The 25,783-nt window shown below is 38.9% G+C and overlaps 1 protein-coding gene across 6 annotated transcripts in view; it reads left to right on the forward strand.

The window, feature by feature from the left end:
- The first annotated feature begins 4,719 nt into the window (after positions 1–4,719).
- Positions 4,720–25,783, forward strand: part of CARD19 (caspase recruitment domain family member 19) — a 51,650-nt gene continuing 30,586 nt past the window's right edge. For 2 of the 6 annotated variants that reach the window (XM_070738526.1, XM_070738531.1), the window contains exon 1: positions 17,436–17,505. In XM_070738526.1, the coding sequence (XP_070594627.1) occupies positions 17,451–17,505 (55 nt within the window). In that variant the 5' untranslated portion in view covers positions 17,436–17,450. Of the gene's footprint in view, positions 4,846–11,816; positions 12,140–12,222; positions 12,448–17,202; positions 17,376–17,435; positions 17,506–25,783 lie in introns of those variants that run through there. The other 4 variants (XM_070738529.1, XM_070738528.1, XM_070738530.1 and 1 more) reach the window with 4 other exon arrangements.

Genomic DNA, 25,783 nt, shown 5'->3' on the forward strand with positions numbered 1-25,783 from the left:
TACCGGTATAAGAATAAAGATAGTGAGAGAATAACAATTCTGAAATACCACCCTTTGATTCTTAAAAGTATTCAGTGATAATGAGTTCTAACAAGTCAACAATAAAAGCAAAAAAAAGTGCAATAATGGACAATGCAAACATATGGCAAGGATGACAAAAAAGGATAGGAAAGAAAATCCACACAATCTGGGTGAGGGGTGTCGTTCACTACTTATTTATTATTTTTTTATATTTCGTATTATTTCAAGGTTTAGTGAAAACACCTAAGCTCCTTCTTCCACAGCAGCTCTGTGAGGTGATTTTGGGCTGAGAGAGAGTGACTGGCCTAAAATCACCCAGCCAGCTTCATGCCTAAAGCGGGACTAGAACTCACAGTCTCCTAGATTCTAGGCCAGCACCCTAACCACTACATGAAACTGACTCTCACTAATCCTAATGCTAATTCATCCTCATGAAAGCCCTGGACCAAAGGGATTTAGACTGTGCCATGAAACCCTATTATTCTTCAAGAACTTGATGTGTTTCATGAGAGTCTAATGACAAAATGAAGCAATTAATTTAGAGGCATAGTATCATAGGACTGGAAGGACTTTGGATGTCTTTTAGTCCACCCCCTGTCCAAGGCTGGAATCTTTAATACTATCCAGGACAAATGATGATTTAGCCTCCAAACTCTTCTCTCCACTCTTTCTATGGCTTTAGCATTTTTTCCCCTGTATAATGTGTTGATTTACATATGATTTTGCAAATGTTCTGCATAATATGTTAATTCACATATGATTTTGCAAATATTTTTATAAGAAAAAAGTATATCCTAAATGTAGTAAAAGAAGGAACATTCATAAAAGAAGTATCAAAGATCAAATATCTAGGAACAATGTTCACCAATTATGTATACAGTGATCCCTTGATTTGCGCGTTCTCGATTAGCGCGAAACGCTGCAACGCGGTTTTTCAAAAAATATTAATTAAAAAATAAGTCCGCGTTTTTTTTCCTACACCACGGTTTTTCCCGCCCGATGACGGGAAGGAAGGAAGGAGGGAGGGAGAGAAGGGAAGGAGGGAAGGAAGGAGGGAGGGAAGGAGAGAAGGGAAGGAGGGAAGGAGGGAGGGTTGCCATTGCCGCCAGCGCTGCCCTGTGGGTAGCGGCGAGGAGCCCGGAAAAATCACCATTGCATTGCCAGCCTCCGAACTTGCGTCGCTCCACCTTCTGCGCATGTGCGGCCATGGAACAAAGGACGCGCATGCGCAGATGGTGTTTTTACTTCCGCATCCAGTATAACGCGGAAATCGGTTAGCGCGGGAGGTCTTGGAACGTAACCCCCGCGCTAACCGAGGGATCACTGTAATGGACAAAGAGATCCAGGTACAATGCAATAAGGCAAACCAAGAATGGAGACAGCTTGCTCCACTCCTACAACATAACCAATCATCACTAAGAAGCATCTCATATAAGGCCTACTTATCCCCACCCTCTGTTACCAGGGCCAAACATGGACATTTACAAAAAACATAAACAAAAATTAATCACCACAGAAATGAAATGTTTGAGGAAAGCTGCTGGAGTGACCAGAAGAGAGAAGATCAGAAATGAGACCATAAGAGAAAGAATTGGGGTACAACCCATCTTAAACGACACACAAAACATTACATAAAGTGTATTGCTCACCTGGAGAGGATGCCATATGAGTCTTATGCTAAACAAGGTTTTTACAAAAAGACAAGGTCAAAGAATACAAGGCAGACCCAGAAGATGGAGAGACAACATCAAAGATACATTACAATAGCATCAAATAACAATGGTTCAGGCTGCCAGAAGAGCAAGGGCCAAAACTTTGTTTCTCCCTGACACCTGAAATGATAAAAGATGAAGTAAAGTCATAACTAGTAACTAGTAAAGTCATAACTTCCTTTTAAAAAAATAGTCTTACTGAATTTGAACACCGTCCATTTTCTGCATTAAAATTTTGCATTTATTATAACCATTTTGCAGATGTTGTACCTCCAAGTCAGGATTGATTCATGATAACTGCCTGGACATGTCCCTGTAGTTTTCTTAGCAAGATTTCAAAAGCAGTTTGCTCTTACTTTCTTCCTAGGGCTGAGAGAAAGGGACTGGCTCAAAGTCTCACAGGTCGCTTTCTAGCTAAGGTGAGACTAGAGCTCCTGATCTCCTAGTTTCTAGCCTGGTATATCGTAACCAGGACACCAAACATATTGTTGATAGGGGATGATAAAAATGAAGAAAGACTGCCGCCCCACACACACCCATAAAAGATTTTCATGTTCAAAACTTCAAAACTCCTTGTTGCTTAGCTACTACTATAATATATACTGTACATCTTTTACATATAGCAGAGAAAACAGGAAGCGGTATGCATTCAAACACTAGCAAACTAGCTTAAAGAAGTGGCTGCTGGGACTTCCTAATGGGTTTTGTTGATCAGCGGCATGTGGCCCCAAAAAGCTCAATAAGCAGAAAAGAGCATTTTCAGCTAGAGAACAATCTCTATCTCCACCAGAGACAGAAATGCACAAAAATAAGTAATATAGCATATTCCCATTGAACCTTTTTGTAAAAAATCCAAAATAGAAATAATAACACCAAAAATAATCAGAAACAACCCAAAGATACCAAGTCTTGGGAAAGCAATAGATTTACAGGAGGGATATTATTAAAACACTAAGATTTATTTAAGCAATTTGATCTGGCAAACTACAAGGTGCTTTATAAAGAAATTACACTCAGACAATTTGGCGATGATTAGCTTCTGTTTCTACTGTAAATATCTTTTGTTTATGATAATGATATCCCTGGAGCTTTAATTATTGCTCATGTAAGAAATTATGTATCATTTTAAAAATGCATAAGAAAAATGAAAGGAGATGAGTTAAATCCAGCAAACATAGGAACTAACACATTTAGAGAATTATAGTCTTCCCATTTTTATCAGTTAATGAATTGGAGCAGGCTGTCTTGTAGATTGCTTTAATGTGCAAAATAGCATGCAATTCTAGCTGTATGGTTCTTCCAGTTCTACCTTTAATTATCCAGTGGTAACAATTGTCAATAATGTTGTGTGCACTTTCAATACTTCCACTTCCCCAGCTTATTCTCAACCTGTTTTAATGGGCATATCTAATTTGCATGGCATAACAGTATCACCAGGGAGACAGAAAATGATCACAGTAACAGTATTGTTAGAAGCCCGTTTTTAATCAGGCTCACCTAGATGATGTTAGGACCAAAGTTAAAAAACACATTACATAGTAAAACTCTGAAGACGATACTTATCGCAAACTCAATCTTCAGATGTTCATTACTCTCTATGCCACCAATAAGCATTAATTGAACATAGTGCAAAAAATCTACAAGTCTTATTTAAGATTGTTGTGTAATCCCACACTCTGAAGATAGCAAACTGAGTTTCCAAATGGCACTAACTCAGTATTTTCCTTTTAGGCTAGACTTAGCAACTTAGCTCATTGAATAATTGATTATGTTATCCATGTTCTGCCTCCACCTTTAATAGAAACACTAGTATGTCTTCAGTGGTTTGTCTCTTGACCTGGAAAATCAGGTGGGTTTAATGGATCCTCTTTCCAGATAAGTGAAAGTTGTTATTACTTCTTATACCTTACTTACCTCATGGGTAGAATACCTGTCCAGAGATTCTTTGAGAGAATAATCTTTAAATTCCAGGAATCTGAAGGGGGACATTAATCCAGTCTTATGTTTAAGTCCAGTCAAGGGTTGTTTACAGGTACCCAATTTTTACTTCCAGAATTTAAGAACCAATTTATCTCATGAAGAAGTAGACTTCCCCCACATTTAACTATTTTATTCATTGGACTTTAGCAGGTTTATAGAATGAACTATCTACAAATCATACAATTTTTAGTTGATAATTATCATACATTGCTATGCAATTGAGAAAAGCATATTCTTTATTTTGAGGATTGTTTTTTTGTTCATCCATTCATTCATTCTTCCATCCATCTGTCCGTCCGTCCGTCCGTCCGTCCATCCATTTATTTATTTGTTTGTTTGACTTGTATGCCACCCAATCCCAAAGGACTCAGGGCAGCTTACAACAACAATATAAATACAATGTAAATCGATACAAAATGATAGAAAGAAGTCAAACAGACTAAAACATTATCGAAAACTAAAACTCCATAAAATAGTGGTCATGCTCTATTTTTAAAAAAAATCTTAATCTCTATTTTGGATTTTTTAAAATAAATATCGCTACTCAATTATTAATTGCAACATTCTTTTTAATTGATCAAGTGATTTTAACTGGGTAATATAACTTGATAATTAATTAATGGAAAGGATTGTACTATAGAAAAATTACTTTCAAAATTAATGTATAACAGCATCTTTAAAAACATTGTTCCCGGAAAGAAAAGATTTGGGCATATTTTTTTGTCAACAGTATACCAACAGTAAAACCTTCAGTTAATCTCATTTTAGGCAATTAAGGATGATGGAGGATGGCACAAAAACAGTCTACAGTCAGGCTGCACAACTTTCAATAAAAATAACTACACTCAGGATTTTTGAAGCCCAAGGGCAAAGAAATATCATATGGTCACACTTACCCTCCCTTCGCAAAGCAATGTATTTTTCCAAGGACGATAAAAGGACCCCTGGTGGCCAAAGCTTTAATAAGGTGACACTCAGATTTTACTTTCACTTTTCCATAAACTCGTCATAAAACTTCCGTTGCTGGCAGCAATTGAAGGAGACAGATTTTCAGCTTGACAAATTTAATGGGCTTCTTTCAGTGACAGCAGGAAAAACTCTCAAACCCCATGGACAATGATCTTCAGAAAATGTAAGTGATAGATTTTGGTCTCTCACTCCCCCAGGGTATCTTTTCCAACCAGGCTTGCTGAGAAAATTGTGTTCTTGTTTTTTCAAGACAATGGAAGTTTTGCTGAAGGGATAAGAGAAGATGTGGACAACTTTAGGGGGAAAAGGAGTGCCTGCTTAATCTCAACTTCTTTTTTTGTGTGTGGATTTAATCTGTTTACTTTTTGCTGGGACATTTCAGACTTTCTATTTATAACTTTAAACCATGTAAAAATCTATTCTTTGAAAAAAAAACTATTAATGAAAAAAGCTGTATAGTTTTTCAGCATTAGCAACTGCAAGTATTGTAATCTTATTTTGGACTGAATTTATTCTTCTGTGGGAAATATTTCTGATATTATTTCTGGGCAAGTTATTACCATATATAAACAATTTACATGTAATAAAATGATATCTTTGACTGTTAAGTTTTAGATCTGCTAATAGAAAATAGATCTATCTTTAAAAGTGTCATTGTGACTTGTAAAGGATAGAGATATGGCGACAAAGAATTCCAAGAATCTTTTTGAATGATTCCTCTTACTGCCAAGTTTAGAACTTAAACTGAGAGTTCAAGGAATGAGAGGTTTGTCTCCACCAACACAAGCACTAATATTTCTAAAAGTTAAGTGTGAAAGCTTTTCAAAAACAGCATTTCCATATATAGGCAGCAATTGGAAACCCTTTTCTATAACCTTGGTTGTCAAATCAACCTTCAAATGTTATTAAGTCACAACTGTGATTCCAAATGTCTGCTCTTATATGTTTCCAGAACTTGGTATCACGTGATTAATTGGCAAACTAAGAGCTCCACGTTAGCTCTTAGAATAATTTTCAGTACTTCCTAGTGACTGGGAAAGTTGTCTCTAGCAACAGGTGTATTAACCACTCCCATAGGCAAAGTACTGCACAGAGCTATGAACAGACGATTCATATTTCTCCTTATTTTTTGTTAGCACATTAGTGACCTTAAGAACTGAGCGTGCCTATTTTGCAAGGTCCTAGCATGTTGATTAGTGGATTATTGAACCAGAAGACCATTTCTTCTCAGAACTTTAGCTGGACCGTATCTTACCATTTCCAATGGTAAATTCTATTCAGATGTGGACACAGTTCTAAATTTGGCATTGTTTACATGATCAACTAATCTAAGCTGAACTAAAATGTGAAAAGCAAACTTCTGAATTGTTACCTAGTTCTGTGATGGCAAACATATGTCACGCAGAGCCATACCGGAGGGCATGCAAGGCGTTTCCCTGTCAGCTCCAGTATGCATGCATGCGCTGTGCACCTGATTTTTGGCTTTCTTTTGAGCTGTTTTTGTTGTCTCCAGGCTTCAAGGAAGCCTCCTAAAGCATAGGGAGACAAAAAATGGCCAACCAGGTGTTCGGAAATAAATTTCCAGTTGGGCTCTTGGGCCGTTTTCGCTCTCCCCATGCTTCAAGGAAGCCTTCTGAGGCATGGGGACAGTGAAAACCAGCCCAATGGGCCAACAGGAAGTTGCTTCCCCATGCTTCAGGAGGCCTGTACACATGCGCGGGAGAGCAGCGGGAGGAGTGTGCATGCGTGGGATGGCAGCACAGGGGTTGTGTGCATGCATGGGGGTAGCATAAGGGTTGTTCACATGCATGGGGATGGCATGGATGTGGCACATTCATGCATCCTGGTGCGCATGCACACACCCTTTTGGCATGCGAGCCAAAATATATTCGCCATCACTGACCAACTTACCCTTTGATTCTGGATTCTGGAGCGTGGAAATTTCTTCTAAAGCAACTCCTGGGTTGTGGCCCAGTACTTACAGTATTTAGAAGCAGGCCGTGCAGCGAGTAAGTGCAAATGCCTGCCCAGTTTCACTTGTGTGAGAGATGGGTGCTTTCTCCATTTGTGCGACAGGCGCGTGCACCCACCACTTGCACAAAAGGAGCTGCAAGTACACACACCTGCTGCTCACACTGAAGTATCCCTCCTCTGGCTCACTGCCAGTCTGTCAAGCCAAAAAGATTGGTATTGTTGTTCTAGAGCAGTGTTTCCCAACCTTGGCAACTTGAAGATATTTGGACTTCAACTCCCAGAATTTCCCAGCCAGCGAATGCCTCCTGAGCCTCCTAACTTTCTGAAAAGACAATGATAACTGTTAGTTAATGCTTACATGTCCCTGAAAGGGGCTGATTTAATGAAGCAGCCATACTGCTTAGTCAGTCAATGTTCTGGTTATTATATGCTCTTAATTTCAAAAATTCAATTGTACTCTCGTGTGATCAAGAAATTGAATCCAAAGTCAAACTGTGATTTTGCTTTAAAAGATTTCCATTGAATTCTATGGAATTGGCCTGGCAGGAAGACAACATTACAATATTTCATGCCAAGAAATAATCTATACATATTCAATTTGGATAAATGGGCCAGATTTGCAAACATAAATCTGACCCACCTTAATCTTCATTGTAACTTCAGGCAAAGATTTATATTATTATTGGAGATTTGGAAAGTTAGCAGAGAAAGGGAAAGGAATAATCTGGGGAAAATACTATAAATTAGGTTTAAATATCCTACAGAGAAGAACTCGTCCAATTTAAAATCCCTATATTTTTTTCAATGTTTACTTGAACAACCCACCCACCCCTTATTTTTTAGAAACATGTAATTAAACAATGTTGTAATCTGTCCAGAAACCTTCCATTTCAGACATTATCATCACCTCATGTGAAAAGAAGAACAGGAACTCTTCAATAAGATTGCTCTTCTCAATTGATTCTTTGCCATTGTTTTTATCCTTACATACACCAATAAATTACATTTATTACATACAAAAACATTACATTATATGCATTATATACATATATTCATGTACAGTATGTATATATTACATACAACCAACAAATGCTCTGTCTTACATATTGGCAAGAAAAAAATCAGAACACCAAATACAAGCTGGATAAATACGACCTCCGAGACAGCCTTCACTCTGTCATGGACCTTGGAGTACTCATCTCTAATGATCTAAGTGCCAGAGCCCACTGTAACAGGATTGCCAAAAAGCCATTAAGAACTGTTAACCTAATCTTGGAAAGCTGCTTCTCCAGTAATATTGTATTGCAAATACAAAACTTTTGCTAGAACAAATCTCAAATACAGCTCATCTGTCTGGAACGCGCACTATATATCAGACATTAATACATTTGAGCGAGTCCCGAAATATTTCACGAGAAGAGACCTCCACTCCTCTGCTCACAACAGAATACGAGGCTTGAAATTTTGGGCTTATACAATTTAGAACTATGTTGCCTTTGGATCTAAGCATAATACACAAAATTATCTGCTACAATGTCTCACCTGTCAATGGCTACTTCAGCTTCAACTGCAACAATACACAAGCACACAATAGATACAAACTTAATGTAAACTGCTCCAAACTCAATTGCAGAATATATGACTTCGGCAATAGAATGGTAAATACTTGGAATGCACTACCTACTCTCTGGTTTAATCCCCAACCCCCTATAACTTTAACCTTAGACTACCTACTATTGACCTCACCCCATTCCTAAGAGGTCTGTAAGGGACATGTATAAACGCATCAACATGCCTACCGTCCCTGTCCTACTGTCCTCATTTATTTGTATCTATTTCCTGTATTAATAATCATGTTTATACTTATATCTGTTATCTTATACATGCTTGACAAATGAAAAAAATAAAATAAATGTTGGTTAAAGTTGAAGCATCTACAGTAATGGAACATTAAACCAACATTAGCCCTAAAGCCAATTTAGTGCAGTGCAGATGCACAAAGCCAGGTAGGTGATCTTAAGGCCAGTCACTTTCGCTCAGCCCTAGGAAGGAAACAATGGCAAACCACTTCTGACAAGCCTTGCCCCAAAGCTGTAAGGTCTTGTGTCCAGGTAAGTGTCCAAGAATTGAATAGAAGGAGGGGGGGGAGAATCCACACACTTGCAATTAGAGGTTCTAAGCTTGATCAGGCTCAAGAACACTCAACATCTACATGCAAAGCAACATCACTCCAACCACTGGGCATAATGAGTGCCCCAATTGAACTCTACCAATGTTGAATCCCAGTCTAGTCCTTAGCATATCTCTGGACTTGGATAAATGCTTCTTAGACAACAAAGGCACAACAGTGAGAGTACAACAGGCTTTTATGTTCATGCACGCAGTGAGGCTCATTTTATGGGCTGTTCTTTCACTCTTTCAAATCCATTGTCAATTTGGGGGGGGGAAGATTTATCACTTATTGCTTATTTGAGAGCTGATAAATGGGAAACAAATTCCTTCTGTGTTAATCACACTAGGCCAATAAAGTATTCTTGGTTGACTCCATGCTTCTGAGGTGGGTAAAATGAGGGCCCAGATTGTCGGAGGCAATATGCTGTTTCTATAAACCGCTTAGAGAGGGCTGTAAAAGCACTATGAAGCGGTGTATAAGTCTAAAAGCTATTACTAATTCTACTCTAAAAAGGCCTAAGAACTTTTGGTTTCGTATTCAGACCCAGATGCCTTTCTATGGCTTCTCATGGAGAGTGGGGGGAACACTTCTTAAAAAGTAGGTTCTGAGATCAGTCCACAAATCCAGCTGCAGTTGCCTGCTAACATGGATGAGAGTTTATCTTAAATTGATTGTCTGTCTGTCTGTCTGTCTGTCTGTCTGTCTGTCTGTCCATCTATCTCTCTCCATTCTATCTATCTGTCTGTCTGTCTGTCTGTCTGTCTTTTGTTTTGTAAAGTACAGTGGTACCTCGAGATACGAGTTTAATTCGTTCCGGACCTGGGCTCTTAAGTCGAGCAGCTCTTATCTCGAACGACTTTTCCCCATAGGAATTAATGTAAATAATTTTAATTGGTCCCAGCCCTCAAAAAACTCACAAAGTTAGTCTAAATTATGCAGAAAGACATGTTTTTAATGAAGAAATGTACATGTACATATAAATGAATAATGAAGTTTCTTTCACTTAACTTGTAAACTTTCTTAAACTTTTAAATTTACATATGTTCAACTTCTCTGCCACCCAATCCTGTAGGACAGAGGTCCCCAACCCTTTTTGCACCAGGGACCGGCTTTAAGTGATCAAGAGAGGAATGGGTGAATGAATGGACGGAGGGTGGGAAGGAAGGAAGGAAAGAGGGAAGGGACAGGAACAGAGGAAGGAAGCAAGGAAACTTATGAAAGGGGAGAGTAAGAGAGGAATGAGTGAAGGGAGGGAGGGAGGGAAGAAGGTGGGAAGGAGAAAGAAAAGAAGAAATAGAGGAAGGGAAGGTAAAAGAGAGAAAGAAAAAGAGCAAGAAAGAAAGAAAGAAAGAAAGAAAGAAAGGGGGAAGGGACAGGAACAGAGGAAGGAAGCAAGGAAACTTATGAAAGGGGAGAGTAAGAGAGGAATGAGTGAAGGGAGGGAGGGAGGGAAGAAGGTGGGAAGGAGAAAGAAAAGAAGAAATAGAGGAAGGGAAGGTAAAAGAGAGAAAGAAAAAGAGCAAGAAAGAAAGAAAGAAAGAAAGAAAGGGGGAAGGGACAGGAACAGAGGAAGGAAGCAAGGAAACTTATGAAAGGGGAGAGTAAGAGAGGAATGAGTGAAAGGAGGGAGGGAGGGAAGAAGGTGGGAAGGAGAAAGAAAAGAAGAAATAGAGGAAGGGAAGGTAAAAGAGAGAAAGAAAAAGAGCAAGAAAGAAAGCTGCAAGCACCCCCCCGAGCCCCCAGGCCGGCTGCAACCTTTTAAAACACGCGCGCCGCTTCGCAGCTGTCTCCTGAAGCTGAACGCGGAAGTTAGCGTTCGGCTTCAGGAGACAGCTCCTTGGCGCTTGCATCTCGAATTTGGGCTTGTAAGTAGAACAAAAATATCTCTCCCCTCCCAGCTCTTATCTCGAGTTGCTCTTAAGTAGAGCAGCTCTTATGTCGGGGTTCCACTGTACATATTGATGGTATACAGAGATATAATATTTATATACATGATACTAGTAAGAGAGAAACATTAGGACAGGGGAGAGAAGGCACTCTGGTGCCCTTATGCATGCCCCTTACTGACCTCTTAGAAATCGGGAGAGGTCAACAGTGGATAGTCTAAGGATAAAGTTTTGGGGGGTTAGGAGATGATACTACACAGTCTGGTAGTGAGTTCCATGCATCAACTACTCAGTTACTATTTTGTCTGTTAACTATAGTTGATGAAAGAAGTATTTAAGTTTTCCCAAACAATTTGTGTACTTTTTGTAATATATGCTGTATATTTATTTATTTTATTTTATTGATTGATTTTGTTCAATACACAATGAGGGCTTTAGTGGGTATACACATAGTAAAATACATAATGAAGGTTATAGAGGATATACTCATAGTAAAATATATCTAAGAAAGAATAGAAGAGATATGCACACCCCTTACTGACCTCTTAGGAATCTGGATAGGTCAACTGTGGATAATCTAAGGGCAAAGTGTTGGGGGTTTGGGGATAACACTATGGAGTCCGGTACCGAGTTCCATGCTTCGACAACTCAGTTACTGAAGTCGTATTTTTTACAGTCAAGTTTGGAGCGGTTAATATTAAGTTTAAATCTGTTGTGTGCTCTTGTGTCGTTGTGGTTGAAGCTGAAGTAGTCGCCGACAGGCAGGACGTTGCAGCATATGATCTTGTGGGCAATACTTAGATCATGTTTAAGGTGTTGTAGTTCTAAGCTTTCTAAGTCCAGGATTGAAAGTCTAGTCTCATAGGGTATTCTGTTTTGAGTGGAGGATTGGGACAGGTCTGGATAGGTTTTGCATAAGGTTCTCAGGGATTCGTTTTGGTTAAATGATTTTGTTTTATTATTTTTAGAGATGCTATGGTTTTCATGGATCCTGCTACATAGTTTGTCTCCTACGGAGATTCAAACAAGCTCCAGACAAGAAGAATTCTCTCTCCCCCTCTTTGTCTGTCTGTCTATCTCTGTGTTTGTGTGTGTCTTTAGAATTAGCCGCGCGGCGGAATGCGAGAGTTTCGACTCGGCTTTTCCAATCCCCTGGCCAAGTCTTCCGAGGACAAGCGGGGAGGAAAGAAACTTGCTGGCCGGGCGGCGGCTCCTATCCCACACTTCCTCCTCCGCAGCCTCTGGCAGACTTGCAGGAAAGGCGCGGGGGACGTGGGCGGCCTGTAATCAGATCCGCGCCGCTGGAGGGGCCTCCTCAGCCTGACGGAAAGCCCGAAGCGCCCCCCGAGGCAGCGCGGACGGGAGGGCTCGCCAACCGCGAGAATAAAGACGCTTCCTGCCTCGCCTTGCCGCCATCATGCCAGGTCAGTAGCTCCTTCTTTCCCTTCTTTCGAGCCGGAGGGAAGAGAACGGACCGGCAGCGCCTCCGACTACCGGCTGCAGGGGGCGCACGAGGGCAAAGGACCCGCTTGAGTCGGGGAAACCATTTGCGGAACCGCGAAGTTCGGTCTCTTGTAAAGTCCTGGGTGGATTTAGCGAAGCGCGATAAGTGTTCCGGACTCTCCCAGGTTCGCTCCGGTTCCTGGCAGGAAAAGCGTTTAGCGGAATTCCTTAGAATTTACTCCGGGGGCATTTTGCAGGATGCAGGTTTTCCAATGGGGGTGAATGAAGAGTAAGTTTGTAGTGAAGTGCCAATTCGTAAAGTTTCAAGCTTGTGTTTTATATGATTTGCAGGCTGGTATGTTCACGACGTGTTGGGTACTTTCGATCGATTTAATGGAAGGGTTATCTTTGCATAGGCATGGTGTAACGATAAGTATTGCATGGGTAGTAATGAAATACAGTAAACCAGCTTTGCGTCGAGGAAGTCATGCACGTATGACTCACTGGCATGGTAGCAGACTTACTACTCCCATACTTTTGGCAATGCCCCTCACAGAAACTTTTACTGTTGTCATCGCAGTTAACCCTTACTATACCAAACGTCGTTTAACATGCAGAGGATTCAAATGTATTCCAGCCATTGGCCTTTTATTGTTAGTACAGTGTAGTTCTGTTTTATTTATTTATTTATTTATTTATTTATTTATTTATTTATTTATTTATTTATTTATTTATTTATTTATTTATCTATCTATCTATCTATCAAACATAGAAACATAGAAGATTGACGTCTAGTCTGCCCTTATACTATACTGCTCAAAAAAATAAAGGGAACACTTAAACAACACAATGTAACTCCAAGTAAATCAAACTTCTGTGAAATCAAACTGTCCACTTAGGAAACAACACTGATTGACAATCAATTTCACATGTTGTCAGCACACTCAATTTTGTGCAGAACAAAGTATTCAATGAGAATATTTCATTCATTCAGATCTGGGATGTGTTCTTTGAGTGTTCCCTTTATTTTTTTGAGCAGTGTATTTCCTGTATTTTATCCTAGGATGGATATATGTTTATCCCAGGCATATATTAAATTCAATTACTGTGGATTTACCAACCACGGCTGCTGGAAGTTTGTTCCAAGCATCTACTACTCTTTCAGTAAAATAATATTTTCTCACATTGCTTCTGATCTTTTCCCCCAACTAACCTCAGATTGCACCCCCTTGTTCTTGTGTTCACTTTCCTACACTTCCCTCCTGAACTTTATTTAACCCTTTAACATGTGCAGGATAATAGTTGTTTGTATAAACATAACATAAGCACAAAACTATACTATATAGATCCGGCCAAGAAGATATGAAAGCTTTTATTTCAGGGGTTTTGACTGTTTTTATATTGTTTTTATTTGTTGTATGCTGCCTAGATTTGATAAGGAGTTTGGCGGCCTATAAATTTAATAAATTAAATTAAATTAAAAAGTTTGGATGAATGAGGACAGTAGGACAGGGACAGTAGGCACAGAGGTGCGCTTATGCACGCCCCTTACAGATCGCACAATCCCAGCGATCGATTAGCTCCTACGGAGTTGGCCTTCTCCCGGTTCTGTCGACAAAACAATGCCATTTAGCGGGACCCAGGGGAAGAGCCTTCTCTGTGGCGGCCCCTACCCTCTGGAATCAACTCCCCCCGGAGATTAGGGCTGCCCCCACCCTCCTTGCCTTTCGCAAACTCCTGAAAACCCACCTTTGCCGCCAGGCATGGGGAAATTGATTCCCCTCGTCTGCTCCATTTTATGTATGGTTTGTTTGGGTTGTATGATTGTTTTCAAAACTGTTTTAAAACTGTTTTTGCTTTTAACATTGGATTTGTATATTGTATTACTGTTGTTAGCTGCTCCGAGTCCTCGGAGAGGGGCGGCATACAAATCTAATTAATAATAATAATAATGATGATGATGATGATGATGATGATGATGATAATAATAATAATAATAATAATAATTATTATTATTATTATCATTATTATTATTAATTAGATTTGTATGCCGCTCCTCTCCGAGGACCCGGAGCAGCTGACAACAGTAATACAATATACAAATCCAATGTTATAGTGATCTCGTTTGCTGTGTTGTACTGAAATAATAATAATAATAATAATAATAATAATAATAATAATAATAATAATAATAATAATAATATCATGTCAGTACAATTATGTTATTATGTTATTATGTCAGCAAACGAGATCACTATGCTGGATTTCGTATTTCACCACCAGTTGGGCGCTTCCCAAGCACCTAGGACTGCGTGATGTAGCGGCGAATTATGTTTGCCGATCCCAGTAAAGCGGCCTTTTGCAATTGACAGATGGAGATTTTGTCAATTCCGATAGTTTTCAAATGTCCGCTGAGATCCTTTTGTACTGCGCCCAGCGTGCCAAGTACCACTGGGACCACTTTCACTGGCTTATGCCAGAGTCGTTGCAGCTCGATTTTTAGATCTTCGTATTTCACTAATTTCTCTAGCTGCTTCTCCTCAATTCTGCTGTCCCCTGGGATTGTGATGTCGATGATCTATACTTTCTTTTTCTCCATGATCACAATGTCTGGTGTGTTATGGTTCAGAATTCGGTCAGTCTGAAGTCGGAAGTCGCACAGTAGTTTTGCTTGCTCATTTTCAACCACTTTTTCGGGCTTATGATCCCACCAGTTCTTTGCCACTGGTAAATGGTAGTTCCGGCACAAGTTCCAGTGGATCATCTGTGCTACAGCATCATGTCTATGCTTGTAGTCAGTCTATGCGATATTTTTGCAGCAGCTGAGTATGTGATCGATTGTTTCATCTGTTTCTTTTCAGAGTATGCACTTTGGATCGTCTGTTGATTTTTCAATTCTGGCTTTGACAGCATTTGTTCTAATGGCCTGTTCTTGTGCCGGGCCATTAGAACAAATGCTGTCAAAGCCAGAATTGAAAAATATTATTATTATTATTATTATTATTATTATTATTATTATTATTAATATATTATTATTATTATTATTAATAATAATAATAATATATTATTATTATTATTATTATTATTAATATTAATATTACAAACCTCTTAGAAATGGGGAGAGGTCAACTGTAGATAGTCTAAGGTTAAAGTTTTGGGGGTTTGGGGAAGCTTTGGTTAAAACTAAGCTTAAAGTTTTGGGGGTTTCAGCAAAGGCTCCAAGGGTGCTTTTTAAGGGTTGCTAAGGCTGGAAAATAAGAGTTGCTACAATTCTAATGAAATGTTCTTTCCGTAATCCTGAAGAGTTTGTGCATTTGAAACGAGTGCTCTGGGTTCCTTATAGTTTCCATTGAATCACTCCTTCCTTTTTCCTTGTCTCCCGGCACAGCACATATTCTCTTCCTTCTGAATACGCATGTTCTTGTTCTCTCCTCCTTTTCTATCTTAGTGTTTCTCATCCTTAGCAAGATTCTCACCCTTAGTGAGATTCTGCCCCACGAATCCCAGCGCCCGGTGAGGTACCACAGAGTTGGCCTTCTCAGGGTCCCATCTACCAGACAATGTCGGCTGGTGAGGCCTAGGGGAAGTGCCTTCTCTGTGTGGGCCCCGGCCCTCTGGAACCAGCTCCCCCCAGAGATTCGCACCGCCCCCATCCTCCTTGCTTTCTGAAAAAGTTTGAAGATTCATCTTTGCCGCCAGGCCTGGGGTCATTAGATCTTTCCCGTGACCAACGAATGTGTTTAGAATAAATTATTGATTGAGTGAATGTTAACTGAATCTTTTAATTTTTAGGATGTTTTTTAAGTCTTTTAATTATTATTAATTGGATCAAATTGTTTTATTATGTATTCCTTGTTTGTTGTGAGCTGCCCGGAGTCCACACAGAGGCATACAAATCCCATTAATAAGTAAAATAAATAAATAAATAAATAAATAAATAAATAAATAAATAAATAAATAAATAAATAAATAAGAAAGAAAGAAAGAAAGAAAGAAAGAAAGAAAGAAAGAAAGAAAGATGTGTGGACGTCAACTTCCAGAATTCCCCAGCCTGTATGCTGGGAATTGAAGTCCAGACACCTTAAAAGTTGCTAAGGTTGAGAAAAAATTGTTTCTTTCTTGTCTGCTTCCTAGATGTTATTCTATCTTTTTCTGATCATCTGCTTATCTCTTTAAACTTGAGCACCTTTCCTCTTGTTATCATCAGGCAAGTCTCACATATCCTTTAAAAGTTCTGCACTTGATCCAGAAGATATTTGTAAGTAGGATGATAATGATGATGATGATGATGATAATAATAATAATAATAATAATAATAATAATAATAATAATAATAATTTATTAGATTTGTATGCCGCCCCTCTCCGAAAACTTGGGGCGACTCACAACAATGATAAAAACAATATTATAGCAGCACAAATCTAATATTAAAAGAAATAACTAAAGCCCTATCATATTAAAACCAAACAACACATATATACCAAACATAAATTATAAGGAGCCTGGGGGAAAGATGTCTCAAATCCCCCATGCCTGGTGGTATAGGTGGGTCTTGAGTAGTTTACGAAAGACAAGGAGGGTGGGAGCAGTTCTAATCTTTGGGGGGAGTTGATTCCAGAGGGCTGGGGCCGCCACAGAGAAGGCTCTTCCCCTGGGGCCCGCCAGACGACATTGTTTAGTTGATGGGACCAGGAGAAGGCCAACTCTGTGGGACCTTATTAGTCGCTGGGATTATATGCTATTTTACTTCGCTTTGTTTCTTAAACAGCAAATGGGTTGCTAACTTGGTTAAAGTAACAGAAGTGTTCACCGGCTGAGTAAGATGGTGCTACTTTCAATTACTTCTAAAGAGAATGTGAGAAATGTAATTATGGTAGGATATATAGACTGTTTGGAAGGGGAGACTTATTGATTGATTGATTGATTGATTGATTGATTGATTGCATTTATGTATTTTTTTAAAGAACTGTATAGCTGCCTGTCTCAGAATGATCCTAGCTAGTTAACAGTAGCCAATAAAAAGGCAACAAAACCAGAAAGAATCCTTCTCACCTGGGGCCATTCTAACCCTCTATCAATCTCCTGGCTCAGCCCCCAACCTAATTGAATACTTGGTGGGAAGAGTCACATTTCATGGTCTTCCAGAAGGTTGAAGTGGCTTATTATGCATTGTAACCATGGAAGCTGCTGCAATACGACTCCTTTTTAGAGAAAGAGGTCAGAGAAAATGCTGTGTTCTGTCTCCTAACTCTTGTCAGAAACCTGTTTTCTAGAAACTAGGGCAATGATGATATGGTGAGAGAATTGAGGCCTTGTTTGCAGTGCTTAGTTGCTCCTGGGGCACTGGGTATGTAGTATGCCTGTTACTCAGTAAAACAACTACTATGTGCTCCTGGAAAGAGAAGGGGCTGCTTTAATGTGTTGTCTGCAGTGCACCGGGTTTCAAAATTTTCAGGCTGCAGAATCTGCTAGTTTAAAAACCAATACCAAATAAGAACTTAAATGCAATATTATATAATATAAATCACAAACTACATGTTTTTGATTAAACCATTGGTGTTAATACCGCTAAGAACAAAAAGGAGGCTGTGAATAGAACCAGCCCCAGGAGGGGAGGGGAGATATATCATATGGTCGTCTTTTAATTTTAGTGTGTTTATTGTATATTGTTTAGATGCAAATGTATTGTCTGTCGTTATTGTTTAATTGTTTATATGTAAATAAAAATTATTTTTTTAAAAATAAAAACCAACACTCCTCTTGAACTCTTGATCAAGAGGCAAAACTCTAGTAATAGAAAATTGGCTGGATTTAACTTTTTGTTTGTTTGTTTGTTTTGTCAAGTACGTATTGGTGGTATACAGAGATATAATAATATTTATATACATGATACTAGTAAAAGAGAAACATTAGGACAGGGGACAGAAAGCACTCTGGTGCACTTATGCACGCTCCTTACTGACCTCTTAGAAATCGGGAGAGGTCAACAGTGGATAGTCTAAGGATAAATTTTGGGGGTTAGGAGATGATACTACAGAGTTTGGTAGTGTGTTCCATGCATTAACTACTTAGTTACTAAAGTTGCATTTCCTGCAGCTGAGTTTAGAGTGGTTTACTTTAAGTTTGTATCTATGTGTGCTTGTATGTTGTTGTGGTTGAAGCTGAAGTAGACGTTGACAGGAAGGAAGTTGTAGCAGATGATTAGGTCGTGTTTAAGGTGATGTGGTTCTAAGCTTTCTAAACCTAGGATTGTAAGTCTACTTGTGAACTGCATGTGAATTTTCTTCTTTTTGGCTCTTAATCTCTCTTGAGACCCCATCTGAACAGATTTAGAAAAATATGCTCCAGTGCGTTTTGAAACACCCAATTCAAAGTCAAATTGGAAAATTTGCACAATTCTAATAACTACTGTAGCGTAAAAATAGGATAGAGTTTGTACATTTTTAATACAGGTAGTCCTTGACTTAATAATCATTTGTTTAATAAAAGTTCAAAGTTACAATGGCATTGAAAAGAATGACCTATGATTGATTTTCATACAACTGTTGCAGCATGTGATCAAAATTCAAATGGCTGGCAACAGGCTCATATGTATGACTGTTCTAGTACCTTGAGGACATGTGGTTACTTTCTGCAACCTTCTGATAAGCAAAATCAATAGGGAAGCTAGGTTCACCTAACAACTGTGTTACTAACTTAACAACTGCAGTGATTCACTTAGTTTTGTAAAATGGTGCAAAATTCACAACTGTCTTGCTTAGCAATGAAAGTTTTGGGCTCAATCATGTTTGTAAGTCGAGGACTATCCATAGTAGTATGCACAGGCAGTTGTGAATCCATAGCTGAATGGATCTTTCTGAGCTGTTGAGTAGAAAGCTCAGTTAGGACATGGGTGTGACTTGCATTCAGATCTGTTTGCAACCAAAACACATGGAATAACTTTGGACTGAGCTACCTCCTGTGGCTGATCCTAGAAGGGAAAGGGGGATATGAAAGGCTTGTACGCCTTCAAGTGTAAGAAGGGCAGAATGAACTTGGCAAGAAAAGCTGCTCTTGCCAGATTCATGTCCTGCGGGACTTTAAAAGCAGAGCTGAAGCAGGATGTGCTGTTGGGGCTGCCCGTAATAAGTGCTTGGGATGCATGTTGTCATTTGATTGATGGCGAACAATGATCCTTTTAGATGTTCTAAGATGAGACACTGAAGGAAATCACGTGGTGCACTTATTAGCTTTTACTGTGGCCAAAATTATATGTATGTCCTGTCCTGAAGTATCTGTAATAAGCAGCACCAAATAGCTTTCCTTTCAGATGATTTAACAGTATTCAAAAAATACATAGGTATAACAATTCAGTCACCCACGCGGAGACCATTTCAGATAGTGTTTTTAACACTTTTATGAAGGCTGGGTTTTATTCTGAAGTGAATGGCTGTTTTTTTTTAACATGTCCACAAATTATCCATTTAGAATTTTATTTATTTTTACTTCACAATGCTGCCCTTCAGGTTAATTTTTTGGTATCTATCATTCATCATAATCTGAAGCTGTTTCTTAATCAGAATAAGAGCCAGGGTGTTGCAGTGGTTAGAGTGCAGCACTGCAGGCTACTTCAGCTAATTGCTAGCTGTATGTCAGCAGTTCAAATCTCACCACTGGCTCAAGGTTGACTCAGCCTTCCGTCCTTCCGAAGTAGGTAAAATGAGGAGCCAGATTGTTGAGAACAATAAACCACTTAGAGAGGGATGTAAAAGCACTATGGAGCGGTATATAAGTCTAAATGCTATTGCTAATTCTATTCTAAAAAGGCCTAAGAACTTTTGTTTTTGTATTCAGAGCCAGACACCTTTCTATGGCTTCTTTCTGAGAGCCCATGCCTGTTATTTTTTAAAAGGTCATTGAGGAAATTGGAGCAGTTCTGAGTTGTTATATGTTCTCTCAGTTGCTTAATCTTAGACCTTTTAAGTGTGGTATGATAAAACAGAAAAGTAGACTTGGTCCCACTGAAAATTGTTGACTTATTGGATTTAATGGAATATCTGTGGGAAGCTCTGGGCTGCAGCTTCAGGGAGCACAGTCCAAAAACTACTTGTTTTAATTGCTAGTTCTATTCACTGCAATGAGCAATAACCCCTCTCCCCCTTTTTGTTTTTTGTACAACTCAAAGTCCGCAAAAGCCAGGGTTGCTTCCTTATACATTCTTTTTTCCCCCAGATTTGCCATCCATTGTTCATATATTTTTTATATCTAATCAAAACAATCTTACGGTCAAATCAAAACATTTAAGTTTCTAGGATATTATTTATTTATTTTATTTATTAATTAATTGGATTTCTATGTTTCCCCTCTGCAAGGCTTACAGCATATAAAATATATAGCACACAATATCTTAATCCAATTAACTAATTAAAAATCTAAACCAAAAGACCATAAAAATACCCCAATCATTCCATTCAGTCCACATGGACAATATGGATTCATATTGTCCCCCTAGCCAAAGAAAGTTGTATTTATTATTTAAACTTATTATTACATGAATGTTATTATTATTATTATTTAAACCTGGTTACCCAAGTCCAGTGGATTTATGTGCTTTACATTTTATTTGCTAATAAATTTCTAGTCTCTGTAAAACAAGAGTTGCACATACTGATAACACTGTGTGCCAATTTAATTTGGTATCCCAGTTCCAAAATTGCCAAACTGAGGACCTTGCAAAAAGCAAGAAAACTGCTTTTCCTTGTTGCTTGCTTTCCTTGGGATGATCAGAGACTGCAGAAACCTCAACAATCAGAAATCATGAAATGCTTCCAAATCTGGGTCTGAGAAGTTGCCTAGGTTTTAACAGTTTCATAACTACTCCCTTTCAAATAATTATGCATTATATAATGATGCATTATATACCTTATACATGATGCATTATATACTTTATACAGTGGTACCTCTACTTAAGAACTTAATTCATTCCATGACCAGGTTTTTAAGTAGAAAAGTTTGTAAGTAGAAGCAATTTTTCCCATAGGAATCAATGTAAAAGCAAACAATGCATGCAAACCCATTAGAAAAGAAATAAAAGCTCCGAATTTGGGTGGGAGGAGGAGGCAGAAAAGGAGGGGGACAGTCGCTGCTGAAAGAAGAAGGTGAGGTGAGGGGAATAAAAAAAAATCCAAAACTTTAAGGCTAAAAAAAAAAAGAGGGACCCTGAAGCAGCGCCCAGAGAAAGGAAAATGCTCTATTCGCTCTGGGCTGCCAAGAGCGAAGGGAGCATTTCTTTTCTCTGGTGCTGGCAGAGGTTTATTCCCTTTCCAAGCGCCTAGAGAAAGGAAAATGCTCCATTCGCTCTGGACTGCCAAAGCCTCCTTAAGTGCCATCGAAAGGCTCCTTTGACAGCCCAGAAAAGCCCGAGATGTCTGGGATTAAAGGGGGAATGGCAAGTAACTGGCCGGGCCTTCATGCCGCTCTCAAATTTCCTGGGAAATTTTTCCGGGCTTGGGTTCTTAAGTAGAAAATGGATCTTTAGTAGAGGCAAAAAAGTCTTGAACATCCGGTTCTTATCTAGAAAAGTTCTTAAGTAGTGGCGTTCTTAAGTAGAGGTACCACTGTAGTTTTGGTGCCAGTAGCAATCAACTTCTCAGTTTGTATGGATTTATCTGATTCTTTCAAAGAAACAAGGGAAAGAAGGAGGTGGATTGGGCCTCATACACCTGCAGTTATTATAATGACCTGGTCATTCAGAGTTCCATAATTGCCTGCTTTGTGCAAACTGAGGCAAAGCCTCTGTTTATCATCTGTGCCAAAACCAAAATAAAGAGCATTTTCCTTTATTAGCTTTCCTCTTGTTCCACAAACAAAAATAGCTGAATTATTTGTTTCTTTGATGTACTTACTGACATGGTTATTTAGTGATACACTGTGTTTACTTGAAAAGGTACTACTGTAGTTCTTTTCTCCATTTTATTTTCTGTTAACCTGGAATAGTTATGTTAGATTGAGGCTCTCTGAACAAGGTTATTTACTTGCAGACATCTCATTACCAAATCAGTGCTAATGATCTGAGAGGTTGCTTCTGGTTTATATACAGCAGTTTGTCTTGCCAGTATTGGTGAGGTGGGTATAGTTTATTCTTGGTATTTCCTTGATTAGGATATTGGTTTGTGCTTGTTTGTCTAGTATTAGTCCCTGCTTATCTGGGTATAGGGTGCTTGAGAGGGTGTCTTCTGTTCTTTTTGTTTCCTACATTTTTACCTTCTCTTTGGATGGTGTATACCAGTGATGGCGAACCTTTTTTGGCTCGTGTGCAAAAAAGGTGTGTGTGCACACTAGTGCTTGTGCCCACGCCCATGCCCTCCCCTGGTGGATGTGCACTACCCCTCACACTGTAACCCATGCATGCACACAACCCTCTCCACACTTCACACACACATGTGCACAGGCCTCACTGAAGATTCTGGACTCCTGAAGCTAATGGGGATGGCAAAAAACAGCTGAATGGGCCAACCAGAAGTTCGGAAAAATGGTAAACTGGAAGTCCGTTTTTCCAAACTTTCAGTTTGCCCTTTGGTTGTTTTTCACACTCCGGAGGGTGAAAACGGCCTTCCCCAAGGCCAAAAATCAGCAGGTCGCATGCGCACTGGAGCTGAAATAGGGCAATGCTTTGTGTGCCTTCTAATATCATACACTCAAACAACCTTCCATGATATGTTTCTAAAATGAAAAGTTCTCATTTCAACTGTACATTAATCTTTAATATTCTCTGTACCAATATACTCTATGCATTTGAATACAATCTTTTAAAGTTTTAATTCCCCTCCCTCCACCAAGCATGATAAAAAGTCCCTTCAAGTTGTTCACATTTAAAACATATGTTTGAGGTTCCTTTATATACGAGTTTGTCTCGATCATGCATCTGTCTGTTTTGCTATCTCTGTCTGTCTGTCTGTTTGTCTATCTGTCGTCTATCACAAGTGTGCCACAAGTTACCCATCCCGGGTATATATAGTAAATGAGGTTTATCTCTTCTTGTCTACTGATAGCTGATTTTATTGCTGACTGGTTGATAACTATCTGATTAATAAATTGACTTGTCTGAATGCCAAACTTCTGGGAATTCCCTGGTGATTTTGGATTTATTATGCTCAGTTTTCCAGTTGAGACTATGCTTGAGTCTGCTGTGTTAGGAGATTAAGGAGTTTTCATTGTGTGCCTCCTAATTCACGGGTGGGCTATACCAGGGGCTCCTCTTACCTTGATACCATGCGCTGTGCACGCATCGCCATGTTTTCCCCGCACACGCAAGCACGTGCGTTTTCTCACATGATTTTGCTTCCTGCACATGCAGAGAAGCAAAATCTCACAAGGGGATGTTCTCATGCGTGTGATCTCAGCGATTTTTTGCTTCTGCACATGTGGAGGAAGCAAAAAAGGGGGTAAAATTCAGGAAAAAAGATGGCATACACAATGGCCTGGCAAAGATGGTAGAGGAGCTGTTGCACGCAAATTATGCAAATCAGCGGGCCGCTACTAGAGCAACAGAGTGGACTGTACCAGTAGGAACCCAACACTGGGCTATACAGTACTAATCTTCTGCCTGCCTATCCTTCATAATGGCTATTGTGATGGTTACACTGTAGCTTCAGAAGACTTAGGGTTTTTTTTCCTTTTGATTTACTTAAGATGTTTTAGAGAGTTTTAGTTGCTTCTGTGCTCCAGTTATACCATGTTGTTCTAATAGTCTGGTGTTATTTCTGAGATATTTTTATGTATGATACTGTTTTCCTTTTCATAGGTTGTGCTGGTTGTGCTGTAGTGGGTGAAGTGGTCAGGCACTTTTTGATAAAGTTGTGTGGGTATACATTTTGTTAAAAGAAGTTGCATAGACAGTCTGTTTCCTTTTTCTGGTGTTCTAAGTTACTAAAATGTGTTTGCATTTGTATGAATAATGTTCTTACATAGCTCCTCTTGTAGGAGGTTGGGTTGTTACTCTAGTAGTGGAACACTTGATTAGTGTGGGTGATAGTATGTTGATTCCTCCTTTGTGAATTTTATTTCTTTGAAGATGTGTTCGTTTCCTGTGTCTTCTTTAGTTGTTGCTTTTTTTATGATGACAAAGATGTTGTCTACATACCAGAGCTGTGCTTTTATTTGTATGTGTGGGAGTGCGATTGTTTCTAGACACTACATTGCAGAATAGAAGATCTGTAAAACTCTGATGGGCCACTCTCCCACAGTGCATTCATTAAAACTATAATTCTTTAAATGTCAGATATCATTTCATTGTTATTAATAGTTTTAAACAGGGTGAATAAAAATCAAGTTTAAACTTGATTATAATTGGGTTTTTTAAATTTAAATTGGATTTTTTAAAAATTTAAATTGGATTTTGTTTTATTTTTATCACATTTATTTAGTAAAATGGTTTAGGAGTAAAAATCTAGCTAAAGATAGTTTTCTATTTAAGATGCATTAATAACTTAGTTTATTCAACATGAAATGGAGCTTAGTTACCATATTTTTTGATGTATACGATACACCAGAATTAACATACCTTAGTTTTGGGGCAGGAAAATAGGGGGGGAAATCTACCTACCAGTTATCTATCTGGCTAGCATCCTTAGTCTGGTCAGCTTCAGCGCATCAGTTTATCCCCTGGTTAGGGTTGAAAAAAACCTTTTTTGGAAGGAATAGCAATGAAAACAAGCCTTGGGGCTAGAAAAAAACTTTGGAGTAACAATGAAAAATCCTGCAAGCTGCAAAGATCATTAGCCCTTCTTTAGGCTGAAAAAAGCTTTTTGGGATGGGTTAGCAATGAAACAAGCCTGCAAGCCAGGAAGATTGTTAGCACCTCATTAGGGCTGGGGAAAAAACCCATTGGAGTAGCAATGAAAACAAGCCTGCAAGCCAGGAAGATTGTTAGCACCTCATTAGGGCTGGGAGAAAGAGCTTTAAAAAAGCTACACACAGAGTATAAGACACACCCAAATTTTAGTCCTATAGTCTAAAAAATACAGTATGTAACATGAGGCTGTATATTCTCCAATATTGAGACAGTCGGTGAGTCAACAGTGGGTCAGAGGAGGAGCCACTGTGAGACAGGGATGACAATTGTTCTTTAAAAATTATGATTTAAATTGAGTTAATTTAAATCAAGCCTTTTTACTAGTGATTTAAATCATTATCATTTTATTGTAATTTAGGTGTTATGTACCTGAGTTCCCCAACCTTTCCAGCTTTCCAGACCAGTGGGCGGGAGAGAGAGGGTGGTTCATTCCCATCGCTCACGCAAATAGAGTGCATGTTTCCATGATCCCCCGTTACTTGTGCAAGTGGGGATTCACATGCTCACCTACTGTTTCTGCAGCCCGAGTGCAAACAGCTGATGGCCCAATAGTGTTCTACGGCCCAGGGATTGGGGGCATCTATTATATACAATATTCTTAGATCTTTAATTTATTAGATTTTATGAGAGATCTTAGATTTTACTGTAGTTGTTTCTTCTTTTGATGAAAAATGAGGTTGTTATAGTGTTTGTCGTCCTTTTGTGAAAACATGGTTGATTATTTGGATGAAATGTTGATTGTATCTTTTAGATATGACTTTTAAAACCATTTTAAGCAATATAGTTACACCTT

Source organism: Erythrolamprus reginae, chromosome 2 (assembly GCF_031021105.1).
Source record: "Erythrolamprus reginae isolate rEryReg1 chromosome 2, rEryReg1.hap1, whole genome shotgun sequence".
NCBI lineage: Eukaryota > Metazoa > Chordata > Lepidosauria > Squamata > Dipsadidae > Erythrolamprus > Erythrolamprus reginae.